General features: G+C 28.8%; 1 protein-coding gene across 1 annotated transcript in view; it reads right to left on the bottom strand.

The window, feature by feature from the left end:
- LOC113385823 (cadherin-86C-like) overlaps window positions 1-15,548 on the bottom strand; it is a 62,835-nt gene extending 47,287 nt beyond the window's left edge. Inside the window, exons 1-3 of the mRNA XM_026623652.1 lie at window positions 15,531-15,548; window positions 14,119-14,329; window positions 11,710-11,951 (exon numbers count right to left, since the gene is read on the bottom strand). Coding sequence (XP_026479437.1) covers window positions 11,710-11,951; window positions 14,119-14,329; window positions 15,531-15,548 — 471 coding nt within the window. The remainder of the gene's footprint in view (window positions 1-11,709; window positions 11,952-14,118; window positions 14,330-15,530) is intronic.
- Between the last annotated feature and the right edge of the window lie 4,845 nt (window positions 15,549-20,393).

Here is a 20,393-nt window from a genome sequence, read left to right as displayed (position 1 = left end):
TTAATATATTTTGATGACATGTATACATGTCATCTCAATTTTTAGCAGAAATTATTAACTGACATTTGATAAAATTCGTTTCTACTGCAATATCCGGTAAAAAACTTCGTTACTAAGAGGTTCAAACAAAATTGTAATGCTTCCTCATTTCCTGATTGTTGCATTTTCTTTATTGAAAGTATTTCTTATTAATTGAATTTATTTATTACTGTTCTATTACTATATTTTTATTATATAACAAAACGATATTATTCATAACAGAACAATGTGCTTGCATGATATGCATGCAAAGACAATTTTCTACATCAGAGTAAAAGTTAAAGCATATAGTAGTTTCCTAAATGAAAATTAATTAGTTCCTTGTAAGATTTGACATGCAATATTGATTACCTTTACATGCATGTTTATTGTTGAATAAAATTGCCTAATTAAACAATAAATTATACAATAATGTTGCAGGCTTTCGATATATAGTCATGTAAATGTAGATAACTACAAAATACAATTGCATGCAAATGATGAAAGTTTTATATAAACGTATATGCATGTAATAAATAACGACATATTTTACGACTTAAAAATATTGTAAATAAAATTCATCAATCAAAATTCAAATTAGAAATCGTTCAGGAAAAATGGTAATCATTTTTAGCATTTTCTCAGGCATTGGTGGAGGTTTAAAATACAGCCAACAGAAACAAAATGCATTATTAGATACTTATTCAACTTTTTTTTTCTAAAACTGTTATTTTAGAATTACACCAGTCTTTGCAATAAGCATTTCAGGCTTATGAAATTACTAGTGAAGCGCATGGCATCGTGCCTTAAGGCAAATTGCTGGAACTTCCCGTACCAAAAAAAATTTTTTTTAAAGATTAACATTTTTGAAAAAAATTTACTCTGAAAAAAATAGATTTTTGAGAATCTTTTTTTGAAAAAAAGGCTTTTTGAAGAAAAATTTATTCTGAAATATTTTGAAAATTCTGAACTTTTTTTCAAAGCAATCGTACTGCTTTAACTTCATAGATACGAAATATCGAAGCCGTCTAACGGATAAACATTGTTACGGAACCAATAGGATTGTAAACAAAATTTATACTTGTTAAATTCTCTATAAAATATCTGATAATTTGATGTGCATATGTCTAATGATCATTAACTATAACTAATGATAACTATAATTTTGGTTACAAATAATATACGAACGAGTAGAATCCTGAAATAGGTGTTAAGATTTTTTTATGAAAAATGATTTGACTCTCCCAAACAAAACAATTCATATAATATAATTTCTCTTAGAAATGAATGTTAAATTTGTACCTAGAATAAAATTAAAACCTGAAGAATAACCTGCTCCTCGTGAATGCAAAACACTAAATAAGTACTTCTAATCATCAATCAGATATTTAAGTCAATCTAACACGAATCAGTACAAGAAAATATGTCAAAGAATGTTCTGTACCTATTAAAACAGCGAAAGTTAGTTTCAGAATTCATAATGATCTAACAAAACATGATCGATATAAGAATTGCTTTAGGTCAGATTGCTTATTGGTACTTTAATTATATACTACACCACCTAATCGATTATTTCGACACGTTTTTTATGAGGAAATAAATAGTGAACGCAAATTATTAACAATGTCTACCATGTCGTAATATAATAACAACCTTGCTTTAGTTATTGAGAGAATAGTTAAGTTAAAGAAGTTATTTTTAAATTACTCAGCTTGTTTTATTTGTTTATTATTACGTTCTAATAATTGACCTAACACAATTTGTTAATCATAAACTATTGTTTTCTATATCGTTCTTGATCTAAAAGTTGCCAACAAATGGGCAACGTCCAATTGAACCGTGAAAATGGAGCAAAAACTCAATAATTGGACGTTTAATAATAACAATTTGATAATTTTTAGTAGTTTATTGTTATTTTGCAAATAACATAGTTGATTATATATTCGACATTTTTGTCACAAAAATGAAATATGTAGTTAGCCTTACTACAGACTTAATTTCAATCATATCGGTTGTGTATTATTTCCAAATGATAATAATTCAACATATTGATGACTCAGCAATATTATATCGCTGTGAACTGAGTCTAAATTTTTACCCTACATACATTTTATAATAAACATTTGATTTGTTATTCATTGTCTAGTTTCTAAATAAGCAGCTTTCTTAAGATATTTGAATAATGAGTGTACTTTCCCAGTTCGTGAATTTCTATGTTTTAGTAAATTTTACAAAATCAAGTGAATAAATGTAGGTAGTTAAGTACTACATACTAAAATTATATATATATATATATATATATATATTCATTTAATTAGATTAATTAAATCAATGATAATCTTGATAGACAAATTTTTGTTAATGATAATCTTGATAGACAAAAGCTGATAGAAGCTGACAACTGTTTAAAATGATCCAGTAAAAAATGAATGTAGTTTTGTGTAATTTATTTCGCTTTTATACAAAATTTCTCAAGCTTCAGTAGGAAAGCATAAAAAAAATCAAATAAGCGTCATTTTGAAGTTGTGCTTAAAAATCTTTAAAGCTCTAACTTGAAACTTCGAATATTCAATCGTTATAAAGCGATGATCTAAACTTTCGCCTTAAATAAATTTTATATTTGATTTGTCCATTAGGGTATAATTTCAAGAATTATTATTATTGATTTGAATTGATTATTATGACTTGAATAACAATCCATGCTATCGCAGTCTGAAAAGCTTGTTCTAAACGTAGGTTTTACTCATAATTTAGTTCTACTCTTACTAGATTTCTTAGTAAATTTTACAATATTAAGTAAATACAGTATAAACCTACTAAAAATTAATTAGCTGGTTTTAATGATGATATTGAAGATAATCTTGAGACTTATCTTTATCGAAAGAAAGCAGAAGTAATAAAAGCTGGCAATAGCATTTTGAAAAGATCCGAGTGTCAGAAAGATCAAAATTATGAAACTAGGCCAACTTACACTGCCAACCGCCAAACTACATTTTAGATTTATTAAATATTTCACACATATACATATATATCACAAATATGTAGGGTAGAGCGAGGCTTAAAGATCCGCGGGTATAAAGGTCCACCAGCAATATCTCAAAAACAAAAAAAGTTAAGACTTGTTTAACAATAATATTTATAAGTAGAAGGAAAAGGATGTATAACCAGCCATCATCTTGATTCTTACGACGTTGCAATCGGGAGATAAATGGCAATGTTTGGAAATCCATGACAAAAGTATTTTCTTTCGTTGTTAGTTTTTTTGTTTGTGAGCACTATGATTAGTTCACGAGACCTTAATATAATTTTAAACTATATTACAAAGAATCAAAAAACTATACGTTATTTGATTGTTTTATAAGATGTGTTACTCATTTTGACTCAGATTCAACAGATGTTTTTATATAACCTATATAAAAGCTTACATGTGGGTGGGGTGAAAAGGACAAACTATGAACCTTTACCCAATGGCGTAACCAGTAAAAAATAACAAGGGCGTAGACAATAAAAAATAGTAAATAAAAATAAAAATTCAGCTAAAAGAAGCAATTTTATCAAGAATAAATACTTAATAATTATTCCAACCCTGCTGATAAATATTTCTGATGAAATACTAGAGCTAGATTGTTTACTTATCTCTGTAAAAATGTACCGTTGAAATTTATTTTTTGTATTCATTGAATAATGTAGCCATTATTTTGAGAAATCTCTTTAAAATTGAAAATAAGTCGTGTTTTCTGTTTGCTGTTTGCTTGGCCTTTCCATTCTACCCCGTTAAGAGGTAAAAAAAAACAGATAACAAATATTAGAAAAAGATAAAATAACACATTTCTACAATGATGACTTTGCTGGGACTTATCTTTACTGAACATATTTAGATAGTTTTTCATTGAATATGTGTTATTTGTTGTGATATAATTGTTTTAGTTTTCCCAATATAATTGCTCAAAGTCAAATTGGTCTTTTGTATCCCGCTCTACCCTAAGGTTTTTTTTTATATTTATTTATTTATAGCAATCAAGATACAATTTATCTTATAAGCTATTGTGACATAAAGGAGAAAGAAGAAAAAAAATATAATAAAAATAATAATAATAATAATTATAATGAATAAATAAATGAGTAAATAAAAAATAATAATAATAATTATATTAAAGAAAAAGATAAAAAAAAAAGAAATAATTAACTAGAGTTCACTCCAATGAGTGAAGCTTAGCGTTCTACCCTAAGGTGATAATAAAAAAAATAACAGTTTTATTTTCAAATTTAGAGTGCGTCAGAGCAGTGATACTACTACATCGTTTTATGTGTCGTAAAATCTTGCAGATTCGTTTTCGTTAATTAGGAGCTTTTTCACCTTCACTTTCCAATATTTCGTACATTTAATTCGAGCTAATTATGTAGTTGTTTTGCATATAAAAATGACCTAATCTGATGGCATTAAATAGCAGCTTATTATGATGCATAAATTTATAATTGCATTCGCGATAACTGTTCCTGTAATTGGAATCCACGCGAAATGAGACACGTACCTAACAACGTAACAGTACACGCATTGCGAACAAAGTTTTAACAAAAGAAAGTAAGAATAAGCATATGATATAAGTTGCAATGGCAGGCGTGCCGGATGAAAATAAACACAATCAAATACACATAGCCATAATTTATTCATTGCATTAGGCTGTTGTTGCTGCCCAGGCCGATTCTCTATTTATATTTAAACATTTCCACATTTTCTCGCATCGCATAAATTCATTACCGCAAATTTATTAACGCCGACACCCAAGTTATAGTTTTGTGATAAGCTTTAATACTGAATAACATAATTCCCCTAAGGAATGCTCAAAGAATACCTTTCAGCTTTTCAGTTTTATTCATACCTTATTACTATATGTATTCATGGACAACTTCCTAGTACGATTTACTGCTATATCACCAACAGGTATAATAGTCCGTAGTAGACACGGTTGTCAACGATTAGACATCACAAATTTATTTTGCAAATATTTAAATAAATCTCGGATGATGTATTTACTATGCAATCCAACAGACAGCTTACAACCGATGGAGTAATAAAAATAAGATTATTTTAATACTGGTTACAAACTTAGGAAATAACTTATATACTCATTCAATTTATTTTGAAATTTATAGTAGACATCAATAATGCTTGTAAATTAATACTTGTTAGAAATAAGATCTTTATAAAAGTTTTGGTATTCATAATTCTAAACTTCGAAAGAGATCTTAAAAATGTAATAAAAATTACACCCGAATCAATTTTTATTATTTTTGACGCACTTCTAATAACCCAATATAAATTTGCAAAAATCAAAATTGATTAATTAATAATTTAATTAATTAATATAAATTCTCAAACATAGGATAGGAAGTAAATATGAACAAATAAAAAACCAGAAAGTATAAGAAAGTTGACCTACTGTGAGTAGAACTCTTAAGGCGAAGAAATTGAAAAGATAATCATTGTCTTCGAATTTCGATTTAAAATGACACTATTATTAGTTATTACTGAATACATACACAAGCTTATTTTATATATATATTTATATATTTTTTGTACAAGGATGATTTTTTTTTATAATTTTTTCACAATTTTCAATTACCTTCAATACTAAATTGACTACTTTTTTAAAACAATTAGAGAACCGATGATTTATGGCTTTCGAACTTTTTTAAACATTTAAAAAAAGTTTTAATAGTTCGTACCTGTTCATTCGTTACCTGCATGTATATTGATTATAATACTTTAATAACGTTAAAATATATCGGTTATTTAATAGTTTTTTTTTATTACTTATGATCACTTAACCACTTTTGGAATTTCTCTAAACTTTTCATTTATCTAAGACTAACTGTACCCGTTCAAGCGTACAAAAATTGCAATGGAAATTCAGTTAGAAATGATCACTGACCGGTAATTCATACAAAATAGGAGTCTGTACCAAGAGGGTAAAAATTTAAGGTTACATGTATTTCTTATATAGGTATTATAATGAATAAAAATGAAAATTGACCCAAAAAATAAGAAGTTCTTCGGGGTGGCCAAACATCATTGTTTGGTTTAAAGCCTTTCGACTCGGATGCCGTCGGAATATCTAACAGTTTCCCAAATTTTCACGGCGATCGGATGTATAGTTTTGAAAACACAGAGCATAGACAGACAGTATGAAATATTTTATTAAAACGAATTCTTCAAGTTCTTATTTCAACAGCTACTTCCACAATTTCCGATTCAATCATAAATGCAATTCTAACGAAAAACTGCAGTATGATATATTGATATTATTAAAATATTTTAATAGAGCAAGAAGCTGTTCACTTGTCTATGATTAGCAATTCGCAAATGAATGAGCTATCAATCATTCTGCTATTGATTCTTCGAATTATCAAGAGTGGTCTAACAACATTTTGCTATATTATGAATCTCAGCACATTGTGATGAAAAAATCGTAATTAATAATAATGATAAACTTTAATTTTTGAAATTCCTTTTACTGTACAAGGTAATTAAGTAACAAATTGAAACGCTATTTGTACTAAATGATCTTATTTAAAAAAAATATTTCATATGTGACATAAATGTAAATCACCAAATTTCCGGAATCTTTATTTGTTACCACAGTGTGATTCGTTCAAATTCTTTTTTTAATTTTTCGTAAAACAGGATGTAGGATTTCTGGGTACTACAATGTCAATTTCTATGGCTACTTCTAAATTGTCTGAAATTTTTTTACTCGGAAAAGTATTCACTTTCTTCTCTACACGATAGGAAAAAATATTGAGATTTTTCATTATTACGATTAATTAATATTTACGAAGATTTTTGATATTATGTTAATTTATATATTATTTTGATAGTCCATATTATGACATACAGACTAATGCTTAGATGTTATGAAACGTAGATTATAGATAAAACACTTGATCAATAGATCGATGGATCATTACTTTCGAACTATAAGTGAAAGTGTACTATAATATATTTAACAATACTCGCGGATCAATCAATATTTAATCGAAATGATGTTTCGTAACTTCAAAATAGTTGTATACCCCTGCATCAAACCGACTACTGAAATATCCTGATGGATTCAAGTTGTTATATTCTTCGCTTCCTGTTCTCGCAAAAGGAGATTTATGTGCGCATTTTATGATTGACTTACTTGAGTATGGCATAGATAAATAGGCATTCCAATAGATGATTTACTACTATAAGTTATCAATCATTTGATAATTGCAAGTAGATAGCTTATTCAGGTGACTAGTCTTCACATAAAATTTATTTAAAATTATGATAAAAATATTTATTTCTTATCAAATAAATGAATTATTTTCAGGTCCTTTATTTTTTAAATTAAACGTAAAAAGTTTTTTATAATTATTTTCGAATATAAATCAGAACTGAAGACTCCTATAATCAATCACTCCTAGAACACAACTCCTGTTGTGTTGATTTGACTTATTGTTAATACTACTTAATAATGACAACCCGAACATTTGTCAAATCTGTTTGTTTCTATATCTTAATGATGCAGCAATGCCAGATTATCATGGAAAGATGTTGCTATCTACATTTCTAAGAAAATAGAGATGCGGAATCGAACCTGGGAGCTCTGATTCAGGTCCAGTCGTTCGAGCCACTTACCTACGATACGAGACCTACGCAAAAAGTACTTTCTTATTCTAAACAGATTTACCAATGGAAAACGAGAAAGGTAATTTTCAAACCGCAGGAACTTGCAAATATAAAAAATGTCACTCGATTCCAGTTTAAAGAGACGAGAAGAAGATATCTCTGGCTTTGACATACGACTATATAGGGACCAGCCCCCAATTCAAAAGATGCCAAACAAATTATTAAAAGAAATTGTAAATATCCCTAAAATATGTTCCAATTTGGTTGATAAATAAAGGCTCCGACATCAGCACAGTAAACGATGATTTACGTTTTTAAGCAAGTACAAAAGTGGCCAAGAAGACCACCCAAACTCACTTGTACTGCCAGAACAGTACCAGGGCTAGTTTCATAAAATAATGTTCATTTTACGTCCTGGATCAGTGCACTAAATCATGAAAAATGAACTCATTCAGGCAAGTACAAAAGCGTTTTCAAAGATCACCCAAACTAATTTGCTAGAAACTTCCAAAACAATACCTGGGCCAGATGAAAAACGATCATCTTATTATATCATCTTAATTAAATGTCAAGAATCAGATGATTTTCTATTATTAAAATCTTTATTTTTTTTTTTCAAAAGTTTTACTTATATTAGCTTATAAAAAACTTTGATGTCAGTCAAAAACCATCCAATTACTTTTTGATTTACCTATAAAAACTCTTTCAAAAAAAGGTATATGTTCTCGCATATTGATGATATAATGATAATCTCTTTCGCAAATTAGATCTTCATGTATTCTGTACATATAATTTGTTGTCTGACCTGGTATGAAAATATTTTATGTTAAATGATTTGTAAATATTGCACAAAATATAGAACCATACCAAATTGAATCATCTGATAAATAAGAAACAGCAGTCATACATTTTCGATCCGAAGTTTTGTATACAAAATACTAAACATATTTTTTTGTATAAGTTGTTCTTGTATACACCAAATTGTTGACACAGTCTTTAATGAATTATGGAGTTAATTTTTCGGCTGGTGAAAATATTTAGGTAAATCAATATTTCAATTACCTGGCCTTAATGTACTAAATGAAATCGCATTAAATATTAAGTGAAATTCTAATAAATTACTTGTTCCATGTATCGATAAAGATCTAGTCATTTGGCAATTCGTCATGACTTACAAAAGACAGCGTGACATATGAGGCAACTCATGAAAATAAAATTACTTTGCCATTGACAAATTATTTTCTCAGTAGCCCATTATGCGAAGAACGGAGAAAATACCAAACAAAGTGTTCCAAGTATATTTAATCAATATAATGGAAGTTAAGAATATTCACTGTAACAAAATGATGTAATGAAATCCATTCGATTTGAAACTAAATTGAATTGAAATATAACGAATTTTCTATACAGTAAGAAGATGCGGTTAAAATCGATATATGAATTTATATCGGCTATAACTTTCTAATGTTTCTTATTAAGTAAATTTATGTATCAGTTTTGTGGTCACAATAGATGTTTATAGAGATATTTTACCGCATATTGGCCTGTTATCGCATGCTCTGATTGAATCTTTCAATTGAAGGTAAATGATAAATTTACAATTGATAAGGAGCCACATGAAATCAGAACTTTCACATAAACTCTTTCAATAAAGTTGTGTTAATCAATTTGAAGTGTAATAGAATTGCGTATAAACGTAATATATGCGGTTTTGTCTCATTTCAATTGATTGTCAACAGTTATTCTAGTCTGTTCAAAATACTGAAATAAATAGTTAAAGACGTAATAAATTCCTGTTAGAATAGTGCAAGATGTTAAATAATTTTGTATTCAAATCTCAGTCAAAGAAGTTTACCACTGCGGAATGATTTTACTCAACAACATTTAGGTATTTTTGCCTTTCGGTCTTTTATTTTGCGATTTTATTAGATATTTACGTAAAGTCTATATTCGCATACGTTTTATTGCCAAAAATAAAATGGTCGACCATCGACATCTAAAAAAAAAGTGAAGATAGATTTTTTAACGCCAATATTTGAGAGAAGAGGGCAAAAGATGTATAAACAGTCATCACCTTGATTCTTACGACGTCGCTTTCAGGAGACGTTTAAAAACTCACTGTTGTTTAGTGTACGAGAACTTAATATAATTTCAAAGTAAACGTTATTCAAATGCTTCATAAGATATATTGTTATTTTTACGTTAGGTTCAATAGTTTTTTTTATGTAACCTCTATAAAAACTTAGACTCTTATCCTGGCAAAGATGTAGCACTACTAAATACTAAATAAAAAATTAAGTCAAAAAAGAAATTTTACTAGCAATAAATGAAATAAATAGTTATTTCAACTCTGTTGATGAATATTTCTGACAAATAACCAGATCAAGGTTATATACAAGGTTACCTCTGTGAAAACAAACCCCAAACATTTTATTTTGCATTAGTTGTATAATGGTGCTACTATTTCAGAAAATTGCATCATAATTAGAAATAAGACATTGGATCCGTTTTGTCCCTGGCTGTCCGATTTTACCCCGCTTATAATTTCTATAATTAAAAATCAACTGAAAATTTTACTGCATATAATGTTTAATAGTTGTTTGTTTCATATGTGTTATGTTTTGTGATGTAGTTCATTTGGTTTTGATTACTTAAAATCAAATTGGACCTTTGTGCCTTTATTCTCAGTTTTTTGAACAACAATCAAAACTTTAATTTTTTAAGCTGATGAAACTTTTCCTTTATGGTAATTTTTCCACCCAGCTGGTAACTCCATTGGTCTATTTTTAACTATTAGATTTTTGACTTTAGGATTTAACTAATGCTGATCCATTTGATGAAACAATACCCGTGTAAGCTTCTTTGATCTATATTTTCAAGTGAAAATTTGTATCACTAATAATGTTTTTTATATTATCACTTATATAATTATAGTGGACCATAAGCCACCATGTCAACTGACACAACCATGTCATTTTGAATTACCATGTCATTGAATTTTTGATTGATTTGATTTTTGAAGGACCAATTTGTTGTGAAACGCTTTAATTATAATCTTATGTGTTTATTTTAAATTAATTACAAAATTGTACTTGTATTTACAATATTTTTAATGTTTTAAGTATTGTATTGATTGACTTTATTTTATGATAAATTTTTGAATGATTTTAGTCTGTTTTTAATCCTAGTTTTTAATCATAAATCGGATGCTTTGATTTAACGTGAACATATGTTTTCTATATTAATATATAGCATGCTTTGATTTGGCGCGAACAATTGGGTTAATAAATGACTTAAACTTTCCATTAAACATTTATATGTTTATATAAATATGTGCTTATTTTGAAATGCAAAACTAGTAATGAAAATTATCATTTCCAAGTATTATTCCAAGTATATTAAACTATATTTTGTCGCCAATCTACTTACATGAATACTTTAATTTAGTCAGTGCCCCAAATTACTATAATATACTATAATTTAGTCAGTGCATTGACTACAAGTAAATTGATTAAAAATTATAATTTATTAAATAAGGGATAGTTCAAGTATCAAGCAAGCAGATTTATTACAATCTATCTATTAACCCCCCCATCCCTCTTGTCAGCAAAAGTAAACAATGCTCTTACCCCCTACCCCCAATGCTTACGTAAACATTTTGCAATTAATGTAAAAAAATAAAAATACTACCTATGACGTAATCATCATCCAGACTCCCCTGCCCTCGTGTCAACCCAAAATAAGTGAAATCAACCACCGACCCCCGCCCCCCTATAGCGCTTACGTAATACTTGAACGGCCCCTAAGTCTCAGCTAAAACCATACAGATTGCATTTTATAGAGTCGCTCAATTTATTGTAAAGTTCAATCAAATAATATATTTACAGAATAAACCTATAATTCTTCATTAGCAATCGTAATACCACAACGATTCAAATATTCAATTAAACCCTGCAACCTTAATAAAAAACCTTAACGATCCACTCAAAAACAATTCTAATAACACAACACGCATCAGAACTTAATTCCCTTACCTCGGGCACCATGATAAGACCCGGAGCTTTCGGAAACGTGTCTTGGATCGGCGTCGTGCCATTGGTCGCGCTCACAGCGCAATCCAAAGTGGTAGAATCGCCCGCAGTATCGGCCACTCGCACCCGAAAATCGTAATATCTTCCGCGTTCCAGACGCCGCCTGAGCACGACATTCGCCTGACAGACGGAGTTATAACGCGTACAAGGCAGCGAATCCACCGAGAATGCGGAGGATGATGCTCCTTCTGAAAATAGAAATAGAAATAGAAATGTATATATATATATCTATATATATATATATATATATATATGTATATACATATATATGTGGCAAGCATAGCTCACTTGGTAGCGTGTTCGATTCACACGACAGGGATCTTCGGATCAAATCCTGTCATTGACTTAGAATATAGGAAAAAAAATATGTATAGTTAATTTGAAATAAGATAAAAATTGTGTTGTTGAGTAGAATTTGAATAAAAATTAAGAAAATGGGAATAACAGAGTTCGAATAGCTGAATTGTATTAGAAGTAAGAAGAGAAATATTGGAACTGAGCTGAAATTAAAAGAAGAATGAAGAAAAAATGGAATGAGGCTAGAAGTTAAATAGAATTAGAAATTTGAAAAAGAACATAAATTGAAGAAAATAAGAAGAAGAAAAAATAAGAAGAATATAGAATAGGATACATATATAGTGAACTGTCCTAACAATTAGAATCATTAGAATCATTATATACAGGAGCCAGGGATAAGTAGTAACAGGCGATAATCACGAGAGGTTTTTAGGTGTAGTGGGGGGGGGTCTTTTGACAAAAAATCACGAAATATTACGTGGGAGAAGGGACGGATATAGTAAGATATCACGTGTATTTCTTTTTACCTTTTAATAATTTTTTCTCGTACCTAAAGATACACATGATATTTCGTGGGGGAGGGAGAAAAACTGGAATATCACCACGTATCATCAAGGGGGAGGCAGAGTCCAAAAATCCTTAAAAAATCGATCATGTGATTGATGGACGCCCCCTGCCCGCAGTAGTAAACAGAATAGGGCAGGTGTGTCATTTTTGACTGGTTATATACAATTGTACTATCATAAAATTTTGGTTTGCGTTATTATTATCAATTAATTTTAAATTTTATATATCTTAATTCGTTACAATTGTATCAATCTTTGCTAATGTGTAACAACTTTTATGATTAGTCATCATCCATCAATTTCTCATCATTTTAAAGTTAAATTAGGAATCTACAAAGAGTTCATGCGAAACAAAAGGATTTGGGTACATTTACATCATTTTACAACTCTTGCGAATTCTTGGCGAAACTTGTCAACACATTTAGTATATTTTTTTCAAAGAAGGGCCTCTCAAAGTTGATCGATTGTAAAAAACTTAAATTTATTTTAAAAAGCTTGAAAGCCCTAGAAATGTTACGTATTCACGGTTACGATTCAACAGTTTAAATGAATGAAATAAAAAAAAGTTAACCAAAATAACCGAAAAATGATCGTAACTTCACCAAAGCTCTAGGTCGCACTTAAAAGCTTATGATATCGAAACAAAGAAAGATATTTTTTTTCTAAATTTTTTTCAGGACAGTTAAGTCCATATATCACTTTGTTTCGATTTGACGTCAAGGTCTGTGACACTCTATATATTTTGATAACAATTTAAATTCATATTTTGATAACATTGTTTTGTGGCGGGAATAGCTCACTCAGTAGCGTTCTCGAAACACACGCTGGAGGAATTCGGTTCGAATCTCCATCAATACCAGAATTGAACATAAAAATTTAAGTAGATTAAGAATTGTTAATTTGTAGAATACAAGAAAAAATTGTATTAGAAGTAAGAAGAAAAAAAGAAGTTTATTTAGGAACATGAGAAAAACATATTGGGAAACAAAGAGAAGAATGAAAATCAGTTGAAAGGAAATTGAATGGAAGATTAGGATATAAAGAAAAATAGTATGTATGATATATGTATAAGAAATATATGTAAGGATTGTATAGAATATGAATGATGTAGGTGACTAAAAATGCTGTAAAGCGGAGGCTTATAAATTTTAAAAAAAATATTGTTTTGATAACATTGCCTTTATCATTAACATATTTCTTACTCGAAACCAAATTACCACGTATGTGTTTGACTAACATGAATTATCCTGAAGTGTTTTCTTGATTGCCATAATTTATTTAAGATAATTGTCATTAAGTGACATATTATGTACTATAAGTAATATCAATTATCATAATAAAAATGTCATATTTTTTTTCTTTCTTTTTTTTATTCATTTTATGTGGCTATAGATCTATCAATCATTAAGCAAATACCTTCAACATACGTGCTTCTGGTCGTTATTTTATAGAAAAAAATAAAAAATACATAAATTGAATATTATATTACCTAAGAGTTCGAAGTGAAGTGGATAATCAAATTCGTCATCTGATGCCCTCAAACGATAAATGACAGTGCCGACCGCTGTGTCCGAAGGTACAAGAACTGTCCGCATTCTGGTTGCCGGATCAAAAACTGGTGCGGCTGCCAGCGAGCGGCCTGCTTGTTCCACCAGGAGCAGCCATAGCAGCAGCCAGCCGCCGGAAAGCGATCGCGACATCTGAAAAAAATAAATATACATAAGTATTATCATTCAGAAACATTTCGGAATAGTCATTAATAAATCAAGATTAATATAGTCACTTATAGTTGAAATAGATTGAAATAGTTACGTAATATTTATTACAATTTCTATGCGAAAAAAATTTCAAGATGATTTTGCAAGACATTCCTTGCTTAAAATCTTAGTTCAAATATTTAGTATTTTTATAAAAATTAAATAATTTTGGCAAATTACATTTAAAGACGCCCGGCGCTATGTTTATTAAAAAAGTCAATAAATTACACTGCACACGAACAATCTATTACCTCGAAGGACCAGATTATAAAATAGCTATATCACACCTTTAATATAAGTTATTGTGAAAAAATAAGTAAATATCGTAATTAGTATATTTGCAAGATGTTTAAGGTTCAATTTTTTATAAAAAGAATTGTTTTAAAGGTTTAAATGTTTGTAATTTTATTTAACAAAAATATTTAGATAAAAAACTGCAATTGTTAGATTTTCTAGCGTACAAAGATTTTCTAGGGTACTACTATTGATAACTACCGCTTCTAAATTGGAAAATATTGTATAATAGCAAACCTAAACTGTTTAGTTTGTTGATAGCAAAGAACAAGATCAATCATATTAGACTATTATATTTTTTTTTTATTTATTGCTTGAACAGCAATCGAGAACTACTTTAACCTTACATGTGCTATAAGTTGTTTGTTGAAAATTTATAACCTAATGTTTCAAAAAAGGCAACCCATCGGTTCACCATTCCTCTTTGTGGAGTTGTTGTATTAGCTCTTACGCCTCATAGTTATTATATGATTAAATGCTACACCTAAACCTACTAAGGGCAATTTTCTCTTCAAAATTACATTGAGGTCTATGATCTTAAGTAGGAATTTGATATCAAAGCTGCGAACCCGGAACTAGATAAACGAGTATAAATGATGCTAGCCATTAGTATTATAAAATTAATAATCAATTATATTCTATTTAGTTTATTTTGCTATAGGTAGTTAAGTAAGTAATAAAACAATTACAGTAGAATCTCACTAATCCGACAATTAGAGAGACCGACACCTCCAATAATCTGACACCCTAGCGACTGAAGCGCCGAACAATTTTTTGGAAATTTTAAAGTTATTTCCAATGTCTTAATTTAAAAATTAAAAATTTTTCACTATGATCCAATAATCCAAACATTCCAGTAATCCGACATCTTTCGGTTTTCAATCGTGTCGTATTAGCAAGATTCTACTGTATATGTTTATGCAAAACCCACAATTAGGTAAAAAATAGACGTAAAAAAAGTGCGCTTAAGGTTCACAAGCGATTGAAATAAAACTTATTTGCTACTGTACAAGATGGCATTTAAGTAAAAATAAATACATTATATAACAATTTTGAATAATGTTTATTAGTAATATGGTAACACTCGTGATGCACATATTTATTAGTGTCAATCATTTTACACATTTATATATTGATAAATTATAAATTATATATTTAAAATATAATTGTTTTTAATTTAATTTTAATTTAATATATAATATAAATGTTTAATAAGTTTTATTATTTGCAAGGAACAGGGTAAAATATTATTCTGATTTAGGCATATCATACAAATCAAGATTTGTACTACGATGTAACTTTGAAATGTTTATATATATGCCGATTTCTTTGTTGATATCGGTAGGCATACAACGTTGATTCCGGTACGCATACAACGACAGATCTCTATTCACATACACGATGACTAATCACAATTGATTCCTCATCGATAGCGAATGACGAACAGTTCGGACGTAACGGACTTCCGTTGCATTAGTACGGATTTACATCCTAGTCGCGCCTAAAGAAGTTTTACTTCAAAAATCTATATCATTGCATTGAAAGTTAAAAAAATTTCAATATTGTGACGAAATTTGAAAATTAGATAAGAAAGTTCATGCAAACTATTAAAATCTCCCTAATAAAATATAAAAAATACACATATTAATAGTTCTGTACAAAAAGGGGAAAATCTGCATGGAAAGTGAAATAATTTGTTTGAAGTATAGAACTAAGTTTAAAAGTAAATCCAAAAATTAGACAAGAAAAGCCATCAAACCATTAAAACTTTCATAATAACTTATGAAATTTATTATCAGTATGTCAATGTTCATTTTCAACTTTTTTCTCTGTTACTCTGAAGCCTTTAGACTTGCATTTAAAGCTAATTGACACCTCGCAAAGTAAATATGAATCGAATGTTTTTTGATCATTCCAAATCGGGTGATGTATTTGAACATGAAAGTAATTTTCTTGAATATGTTTTTCGACCAGTTTGTCAATGTCGCGCGGTCGCATACAGTTTTATTGCTTTAATTGGCAATTTGATGTTCCTTCACAACAAATGTCATACAATCGAAGGAAATTGGCATCTCCGACATTTCTTGTTATTGAAAACATATCGAGATATTGGCGATTGGCTAACAAATGGAAACGGGTTCTTAATTCATCGCAAACAAGTAATGCTTCTTTAAAGGACTTACAGTCGTGAAATATTGAAGAGAAATTTGCAGGTAAATTTACGGCATCAAAACACATATAAACTACTAAATAGACATGCTATCATTGATCATGTCTTAAATAAATTTTACATATTTTTTATGTCTTGGAAAATTGTATACAGCATAATAATCTCTACATTAAGGCAATGTATACGTATTTATACGAACTATATTCATTTTTTTTAAGTTTTATTTTATTTTTTGTCAATATTTTAGTATTGTCGATTAAGTATTTTATAAAGTATTTAAAATTCTGAAATTTTTTGGAACCAAGGGCATTGATTGATCTGTAATATTACTGCTTCTATAACGTTTAATAAAAAAGATAAATGTTCTTATCATATCATACAAATAGTACTCTATATTATGCCACAAATACCACCTCTTATTTCTTAGTAACTATTTATCAATTCAAATAAATTCATCAAGTGAAAGTACAATGAAATCTTAAACATTTCTAAAATTAACTCCAAAAGTTTTAACCATGTACTGCCCTTCAGAAGAGTCTGATCGACCTGTAAGATTATTCAATAAGATTAGAAATGGAATCCTTGAGGAATGCAATGATATCTATTCGTTCAGAAGAAATTATTCAAGCTACGTATGTGAAATGCATGTACGCGTTTGCCTTAATGATACTAAGTAGAATTCTCAACTGATTACAGTTATTCTACAGATCTATTTAGAAAATCTCAATCAGATATAAGATTGCGAACCATAATTCTCAGATTATAAAATAAATGAAATAGAGATGTATTCTATTGGACGTAGAAAAGTCAACAGGTCATACTTACTCGTATAATTACACCATACCACCTATTGTTAAAAATATATATATATATATAAAGGGCCTAAAAATCTCTTTGGAGAGTTTCTAAAATTGGAGATATAGATGAATAGTAAAATACAAAAATTTCTTTTCTCTTTTATTAATAATCATCAGAGGATAAAAACATTCTATAAATTATTTTGATTAACATTATTTATATATAATAATATATAGTATTTACCCCAGTGGGTAATTACTCGATATTTGATATAACTCATTGGATCAAATTAAATACAAGAAATTGACAAAAATAAATATGAGAAAATGGTAAATAGTCAGCAAAAGAGAATTCTGAACTTAAATCTATAGTGCTGACAAAGTAGTTATAAATGCCTTCTATAAAATAGCAATATTATCAAGAACTCTGAAGAGTACCAAGATGTTCCAAAACTGGCACAAAAAATTAGATAATATTATAGACATCTCTCATTTTCAGCTATTATATTATTTAATCTTTTGAGATGTTTGTTCAGAAGCATCAAACTTGTAGACTTTGCAATAAAATGAACAATGAAAAATTACCGTTTTTTTAAGATTCGTTATAGTTAGGATATATAATAATCCAAGAAAACCGAATATAAATTTCAAATTCCTTTCGACGCATTTATATTTACCTTTGTCTTTATCTTAATTGTCTACCACTTGCAAAAGTGGTGTTGTTTGTACAAGAATCTTTATTGTAATGTTTTCTCTAGGATTATCTTGATGTATAATTATGCATTCGCAATATCCTCGATAATCGCTCGTGCGAGGTGCACTGTGAACTACAGTGTTCGAAAACGATTTCTGATAACGATATCAATTATAAAAATATTGTATTTTTGGACCTTTGGACCTAGCCCTGCTCTACATATACACTTTTTATTGAATTTACTTTAATTTATCGAATGTTACTTGAAACTTTTCAAAATGCAGATCAAAGAAGAAATACTCAATTCATTTTCTATCTCTCCTCGCAGAAATTTGAAAATTTTGTATAAGCTCAGTAGAATTATTTACAATTATACACAAAATCCAGAATTCAAAAAGAATCTGAAAAACTTGAAACGTAATCAATAAGTCGAAAGACCAAAAAAGACTTGGATTGGATTATATAGAGTGTGTAAAACTTCCAGTTTGATTGTATTGACAAAATATAGACAAACTAATAGGGTTTATTGTATTTATAATACCCCATTGTATATAGCATTCAAACAACACATCCTTATACACTTAAAGTATCAATATTTTTGATTCTCTAGAAATTGTTTAGAATATACCTTACTTAGCAAAACAACGTTTGTCGGGTCAGCTAGTATATATATATATATACGTTTCCTACAAATTTAATTTCTTTTATTATTAAAAATGTTTCTTTGTTTAAAGTATTCAACCCCTGTATCAGCAATAGTATTTACAGTATCGCCGTAGAAAATTATATGATAAGGAAGACCGTGTGTTGTGTGTACATAACTGAAAAGAATCTAGGTAACATTTTACAAAGTAGCTTGTTGTTGGGAAAAACTTAATATAATTAGATTTTAAATATAGACGATGGAAACGTTTGCTTTGAATGCCTACTTAATTTCATTGTTGTAAAAATGTTAGTAGCGTTTCATTAAAGAATTCAGCATGCATTGCCTATTACGAGCAAAAACAGGAAAATACACTACACTGTAGACGGAGCAGTTTCACTTATAAGTTTCTGGAATTTTATTCTGATAAAACAGATTCAAATGCAATATAAACATTATTTTTAAAACATCTTATATTATTAATAATAGAGATTAAGTAATAAATTTTATCCCAAGCTATAACATTTAGTCAGTCAATTTTTTTTGCACCAATGGAATCTGGAGGAACTTATATTTTCATTATCAGTCAGTGTGATTTTAGAGTAAAAAATTATATCATTGCTAATTGTAAGTAAAATTATCAATAAGCAAGTTTTTTTTACGTAGATTTAGTATTTACTACCATAAGAACTTTGAGTAGGTAAAACAGGGGATAATCAATTATAACTGATAGAGGTATGTATTTTTAAACAAAAACTAGAGGTGTATGGCAGCGTGCCTTAAGGTAAATTGCTGGAAAATTAAAAAGAAAATTGAAATTGAAAAAAAATTCTTTCCTCAAAAGCAATCATTTTGTCAAAACAAGCAGCATTTTTGAATGATTCAAATCGGATGCTTAGTTCACTCAAAAACTGCCATTTTTTGCACATTTAGCTCTATATCTCCGAAACGGCTGGACCTGCCTTTGTCAAAATCTAATCAAATTCAATTCATTTGGATAATTCAAATCGGTTGATCCGTTATCTTAAAAACTGCCATTTTAACACTTTTTGCTTCATATTTCTAAAGCTGCTCGATCTGTCTTCATCAAAAACTAATCAGAAGGTTTTCTCATCAATAGGAATCGAATGTTTTTGAACCATTCAAATCGGATAATCCGTACGCCCAAAATCGTCGACGAAAAATTGGCTTCACACATGCACATACACAAATACACATCAATTATTTCTGAGGCATGCCAAATGTTCAGAAACCTCTGAATCGTGAATATTTGCGAAAATTCTCATTTTCTATTTTTGGTCTATCACTATAACCTACCCTACGAGAAATTAATAATAACTCTTGATGCATGATATTATGGGTTAAAAAATGCACTATTGATATAATTATTGTGATACATACATGAATTT

Source organism: Ctenocephalides felis, unplaced genomic scaffold (assembly GCF_003426905.1).
Source record: "Ctenocephalides felis isolate EL2017-DRISC unplaced genomic scaffold, ASM342690v1 CF-g0.4_SCAFFOLD_03571, whole genome shotgun sequence".
Taxonomy (NCBI): Eukaryota; Metazoa; Arthropoda; class Insecta; order Siphonaptera; family Pulicidae; genus Ctenocephalides; species Ctenocephalides felis.
Note: the sequence above shows the minus strand (reverse complement) of the source record. Positions and strands in the feature narration are given on the sequence as shown.